This window comes from Lipotes vexillifer, unplaced genomic scaffold (assembly GCF_000442215.2).
Source record: "Lipotes vexillifer unplaced genomic scaffold, Lipotes_vexillifer_v1.1 scaffold854, whole genome shotgun sequence".
Classification (NCBI taxonomy): Eukaryota; Metazoa; Chordata; class Mammalia; order Artiodactyla; family Lipotidae; genus Lipotes; species Lipotes vexillifer.
Genome location: NW_006791376.1, coordinates 359,701 through 366,246, shown reverse-complemented (window position 1 = coordinate 366,246; position 6,546 = coordinate 359,701). Strand labels below are relative to the sequence as shown.

Here is a 6,546-nt window from a genome sequence, read left to right as displayed (position 1 = left end):
CTCTGTTTTGGGAAGACCTGGTAAGTGGAACTGCCCCAGTCTGTCCCACACTTTGGGCTTCTCCTGGGGAGGGCTGAGGAGTGCAGCAGACTTCTCTGAGGAGGGGAGAGAAAGCTCAGGGAGGTCTGGACTGAGTCCAGGGCTCCCGGAAGAGAAGCGTGAGCCAGGGCTGAAGAAGGAGCCAAGTGCTCTAGTATTTTTGGGTGAGGGCACGTTTGATTCCCAAGCTGGGCCCTTCCCGGGAGGTGGCTGGGGGCATGGGGAGAGCTGGCAGTAACTGAGTGTGTGTGTATATACCCTGCTTCCTTCCACACTCTCATCCACATCGTCCCCCACTTCCCATCATAGCCATAGCCCTATGCTGGGTTTAGTTATCTGGATGGTGCCATCCAAGACAGAGCCATCCCTTGGAGTATGAGCCTTCAGAGTGTCCCCCTAGGCACCTTCCCCATGTCGGGGTTGCCTGTGTGCTCTGTCTTCCAGGTAGGGCAAATCCTTGGGCACCATGCTGACGGACCTGGAGACTGCCATGAACTCCCTCATTGAGGTCTACCACAAGTACTCCCTGGAGAAAGGGAATTACCATGCCATCTATAGGGATGACTTGAAGAAATTGTTAGAGACGGAGTGTCCTAAGTTTATGACGGTGAGGAGGGGCTGGGTGTGGTCGGGGTTCTCTGCCCAGCTCTGATGACGCCCCGGGTCACTGGTCCCTGGCGTTGCCCTGTGCAGACAGCCATGCCTCAGCTTCCCTGAGATCTTTACACTCTGGCTTCTTTCTCTCCAATCTTCACAGAAAAAGGATGTAGGCACCTGGTTCAAAGAGTTGGACATCAATGAGGATGGTGCACTTAACTTCCAGGAGTTCCTCTCACTGGTAATAAAGGTGGGCCTGGCAGCCCATGAAGACATTCACAAAGAATAGCAGAGCTATAGAGCCCTGGGTCTGGTCCCCTGGACTTGTCCCCTCAGAGTAATAAAGTAATTGATACCTCAGGCCTCTCTTGGTTTCTTGCTTTTCTCTTGTGGAATGAGGCTCCTGGGGATTGGAGGGAGGGTTGGAAAACCCAAGGAAGAAAAACAAACCTCTGTTGCCTCCACTCACCATCTCTCACGAGCCCTGGGTGCTTACTGCTTGTCTGCTTTCTTCCCCGTGTTCTCCCTAAATGATTCCCAAGGCTCTTCCAGCCCCACGGTCCTGAGTCATGGGTTCCATTGACTTAAGGATTCTACAGAGTCCAACACACTATAGCTGTTGATTTTCCTACTTGTTCCCAAATGGGTGATATGAGAACAGGGTGACGTAAGGAAAGCTCATAGTGTTCTCTAAGTTGTAATTTCCAGCTAATTATCTTAGATGTAACTTTTAGGAAATCAGGGAGATAACTATGTAGAAGTGTGTCTGTGTGTATATGAGAGAAAGAGAGAGGTTGATTCTATGTGTGGTGTGACTTTAGGTGGATGCTTAGAGTTCTAATGAAGTAACACTAATAAGCCCCCTGTCTCTACACTTGTAATTTCTCCTTAAGAGATTTTGGAAGCTTTCCTTCTCTCTCCATTCCCAACCTCCTAACTTGATTAAATAATAGAGGAATGGGCAGATAGGCTAATACATCAGTAAAGATCAACTCAAAGAATAGGGTACTCAAATGCTTCCCTTTGGGTTGAATGCTTTGGTAATCAGTGACTTATCTAAAATAATCTCTCCATCATTGCTCTGGATTTCCAAGGGTCTGGGGAAATGGGAGGGCCAGAAGATGAATGGGCACCTCTCACCAGAACCCAACTCCCAAGTTGAGTTTCCATGCTGTGCCTTGGGACATTTTCTGTTGCCCCCACTTAGGTGATGGGGCGGTGGTGTTAGTAATGGGGAAAGGGGTTGGGAGCTGTCACCAGAATCTCTACACCAGGGGTTTTAACTTGGTCTACGGTATATCTCTGGAATGGAATCAAAGTTGAATGCATCATTTTGAGTATATATGTATAAACTCATTCCTCTGAGTCTTTCACTATTTTTAAAAAATATTTAAATATTTATTTATTTATGGCTGCATTGGGTCTTCGTTGCTGGGCGCGGGCTTTCTCTAGTTGTGGTGAAGGGGACTACTCTTTGTTGTGGTGCGCAGGTTTCTCTTTGTCGTGGCTTCTCTTGTTGCAGAGCACGGGCTCTAGGCGAGTGGGCTTCAGTAGTTGTGGCACGTGGGCTCAGTAGTTGTGGCTTGCGGGCTCTAGAGCGCAGGCTCAGTAGTTGTAGTGCACGGGCTTAGTTGCTCTGCTGCATGTGGGATCTTCCCAGATCAGGGCTCGAACCCGTGTCCCCTGCATTGGTAGGCAGATTCTTAACCACTGCGCCACCAAGGAAGCCCCTCTTTCACTATTAAAAAAGGGTCCAAAGGCCCCTAAAAGGTTAAGAACACTTGTCATGGCTGCTGGATTTTAGTAATGGAAGGTGGAGTATTTCTACTGTTGTTTTGTGTGTGGCTGGACTTGGTGGGGACGTGTGCTGCCAAGGCCTAAAACAGTTTCTCTGTTGCTGCCCCTACCCCTTCACAATGCTCCTGCTCTGTGAAGCTGGGGGTGCACTATGTCCCAGAGATGGAAGCTAGCTTGGGGTCCCACTGTATGCATGAGGCACTGAGCCTCTGCATAAACAGTAGTGGTCCTTCAACCCTCTCTGGGATGATTGTATGCCTCTGACCCCAGGAGCCTGGGCTGAAGAGGAACCTGACCCTGATGGGTGGGGGTGGGGGAAGGAGGGCATCTTTGGAGAAGGCAGAAGTGCTTCGTGCCCAAGAGGAGAAGAGGAGGTGGCCAATTCCTCCTGAATTCCATTTCAGGAGGAGCAAGTCCCTCCCCCACCCAACAAAATGCCACTCAGGTGAACTGGATCCCAATGCTGAAGATTACTCACCCCAGATCACAGGGCTTTTCCTTTGTAGTAGACTTTACTTATATAGAAATGCAAATGAACAGGGAAAGGTAACAGCTTAAACCCTTATTCACTGACCAAGGCTTTAATTACCAACCAGTTTTATTATCAGCTAACATATTAGTGAAAATGTTTGGCAGCCAGCAGAGAACTAAGATTGGGACTTAAAATGGTATGGGGGAGGGTCTAGTCATCAGATATGGAGATGGGCTCCTTCTGGGCAAGCGTGGGAAGGCTAGGGACAAAATTACTTCCTTTTCAGCTTTCCTGAAGGATCACTTTATCTATTCCCCCAAGCAAGTGCTTCCACCTAATTCAGGAGTGTGAACACACTCTCTGCATTGAGGAAACTCTCATGCAGTTCTCAGAAGCACCTTTAAAGTTGAGCTGCTGGCCCAAATGTGGCCCAGGCAAAAGAAAGACGGGAAGGGTTGGCAGGGTTCATCAAACAGTATCCCAGGCTTCACTCAATATTTAGGGAATATAATGGGTGAATGCACAAAAGGAGAGAGCAACCTGATTCTGCCTCTCAGTTATCCACATTGGTGGTGGTGGTGGTGGTGGTGGTGGTGGTGTGTGTGTGTGTGTGTGTGTGTGTATGTGTATCTGAGTGTGGGTGAGGAGCAACATATCCCAGTGCCTTTCTCTCTCCTTGAAAATGCGTTGTTAGACTTGCTGTTAATGGATCCTTTGGGGGAGATTTACCATTATTAACTGTTTGCCATTAGTTGAAAGTCCAGTGAGTCTGCTTTCTCTGAGTCCTCTCAGAGGACCATGCAGAAAGTAGCCCAGAGTGCCCTTTGGAGTTTCACCATAATTGATGGGCCACTGGTTGTGAAGAATTGCATTGACCTGGAGCTATCAAATGGTTGATACCCAGGCTCATGGTTGGACATGGGAGGTGCCCCAGCTGGCACTGGCCACCTGGAGAATGAAGTGGAGGTGAGGGAGGCCATCTTTGGAAGGTCCATGGAGTAGGCAGGCTTGCAGATGGTAATTTACAAGCAAGGCTGTGCCATTACAGGACCTACTGGGCAGAGTCAGACGGGCTTGTAGCACAGAGCAAGATGATTTGGTTTCCTGTTTCCCCAGCTACAAAAGAAGAACAAGGTGGCGGGAAGTTGAGAAATAAGTGGTGTAGCAGGAAGCCTCATGCAATGTTTGAGCCCACAAAGGAGATGTTGGCTCACCAACTGAGGCAGATCTGGCCACTGAGACTTCTGGGGCCTTAGAGTATGACCTGTCTGAAATCCCACTTCTCCACCCAAGACTCCTGACTTCAGCCAGGTGTCTCACGATTGTGACAAAAGTCTTAAAGAGCATGGGGAGTATCTGGAATTGGGCAACTGGCGTCTAGCAGCTGAACACAGAGCTTATTCCAGTGGAAAAGACTTCCCCGTACATCCTTCCACTTGGGAGCCAGAATGATTCCGGTTGGGTCCAGATACCAGCCTATCTTCTGGCCTCCTGACCTAGGGAATTCACCCTAATTTCATATGGGCTGAGGAGGGGATGGAAAGCTGCTAACACTTACTGGGCTCCTTCTAGTTGTTGGTATGAAAGGAAAAAAATCATCTCAAACCTAGAGAAAGACAAACTGGTGATTGCTTAAATCTTTGATCTCATGCTAGAGTCTGCCTGAATAGAAGCAAGTCCTTGCTACTTGTTAACCTTCTATCATCTGGCACTCGTGGGGAATGTAACATGGTCGGCACAGTATATTTGATTAACAAGTCATGGTGGATAAAGAAGTAGGCAGTTTGCATCTGCTTGATGGGGTAATATGATTTTATAGTCTGGTAGAGATGTTAAACCCCTGTTTTAATTTTTATCACCCTATTGAAAGTTAAAAGAGTCATATTTAAATTAAGAATCTTACTTAGGAATTCCTTTCCTGAATGTCTTTATGTATTCTCAATTATTCTTCAAACCAGCTTTAAAAACCTTCTTTGCTGATTCTCTCATTAAAGAATTCAAACAAGAATTTTGACATGGGCCCACTATATTTGTTGATAATTTTGCTTTTAAGCACTAGACTTTGTGATAGCTTATCCTGTAACAACCTTATAAGACACGTAATTATTATTTACATTTTGCATATGAGGAGATTCCGAGAAGTTAAGAAACTTGACAAAATTATTAATCTGGCAAATGTCAGAGCTAGGATTTGATCCGTGGTTGTCTCCAGGTGAGAAACCCTGGTTCAGACATGAAAGCACTTTCTTCTAGCTGATTTCCATCCTGTGAGTGCAGAGGGTCCGCCCTTCCTCTGCTGGCCTTTCTGGTCTCTTTGAAGACCAGAAGGGTGAGGACCCCCTGCAGGGTCTCTGCCATCCAGGGGTGAAGAGCAGGGCCCCAGGTGCCAGAATGAACTTCTCTCTTGGGCCTCTTTCTTCTGCCCAGGAGCTCACCCTGCCTTGGGTCTGAATTCCTGTGTTTTTTTTTTTTTTTCCTGGTATGAGCAATCCTCCAGACAATGACTGTAGAACAGAGGATTGACATTTTGAGGTCTGTAAGCTCTTAGGGTTTGTGCCTCCTTCTGGGTTGGGGAGCTTCCTTCCAGTCTTAGGAGTGGTGGAAATTCTCATGTGAATAATTCTCATTTGCAAAATCATGGTCTGAACTGGCTGCTAAGGTCAGGGCATAGACTTTTATGATCTGTACCCATTCCTCTTTCTTTGGACAGAAACCTCCTCTTCTTCCTCCTGAATAGGCTTCATTAGCAGCAGAAAGCATGGGACTATCTTACAGCCAAAGCCAGAGGCTCTTCATCAACCTAGCCCAGCAAGGGCTCCATCCAGTTCAGCTTGCTCAGCATCTTGTTTTGCTATGGCACATTTTTTCCCCCTGTGCTTTCTAGAGCAAAATATCTAACCCAGATAGGATGCTCTGGATTTCTTTCCTGCTTTGGTCCTAGAACCCTCCATGATAATGTGTATCTATTAAGACCCAATCATAAATGTCATACTTAATGGAGAAATTTATCTCTTTTTTTTGAAGTATATTTGATTTACAATGTTGTGTTAATTTCAGGTGTACAGCATAGTGATCAGTTATATATACATATATAGTGATTCTTTTTCAGATTCCTTTCCCCCATAGGTTATTACAAAATATTGAGCATAGTTCCCTGTTCTATACACTAGGTCCTCGTTGATCACCTACTCCATATGTAGTAGTGTGTATATGTTAATCCCAAACCTCCAACTTATCCCTCTCCCCCATTTCCACTTTGGTAAACCAAAAGTTTCTTTTCTGTCTGTGGGTCTGTTTCTGTTTTATAAATAAATTCATTTGTATCATTTGTTTTTAGATTCCACATATAAACAATATCATATGATATTTGTCTTTGTCTGGCTCACTTCACTTAGTATGGTAATCTTTCGGTCCCTACATGTTGATGCAAATGGTACTATTTCATTCTTTTTTATGGCTGAGTGATATTCCATCATATATATGTACCACATTAAAAAAATTTTTTTTGAATATACTTTTTTTTAAAACACCTTTATTGGAGTATAATTGCTTTACAATGGTGTGTTACTTTCTGCTTCATAACAAAGTCAATCAGTTATACATTTACATATGTCCCCATATCTCTTCCCTCTTGAATCTCT

The 6,546-nt window shown here is 45.6% G+C and overlaps 1 protein-coding gene across 1 annotated transcript; it reads left to right on the top strand.

The window, feature by feature from the left end:
- The first annotated feature begins 488 nt into the window (after positions 1-488).
- Positions 489-961, top strand: S100A8 (S100 calcium binding protein A8). The gene is made up of 2 exons (XM_007464368.1): positions 489-646; positions 797-961. Exons 1-2 carry the CDS (start codon positions 506-508, stop codon positions 923-925), a joined length of 270 nt encoding a protein of 89 aa, XP_007464430.1. The 5' UTR covers positions 489-505; the 3' UTR covers positions 926-961.
- The last annotated feature ends 5,585 nt before the right edge of the window (positions 962-6,546 follow it).

Excerpts from the sequence above, each read along its gene's own strand:
- S100A8 (XM_007464368.1), top strand. The coding sequence starts at position 506 with ATGCTGACGGACCTGGAGACTGCCATGAACTCCCTCATTGAGGTCTAC. Across the intron at positions 647-796 it reads AGTGTCCTAAGTTTATGACG|AAAAAGGATGTAGGCACCTG; the intron begins GTGAGGAGGGGC and ends CAATCTTCACAG.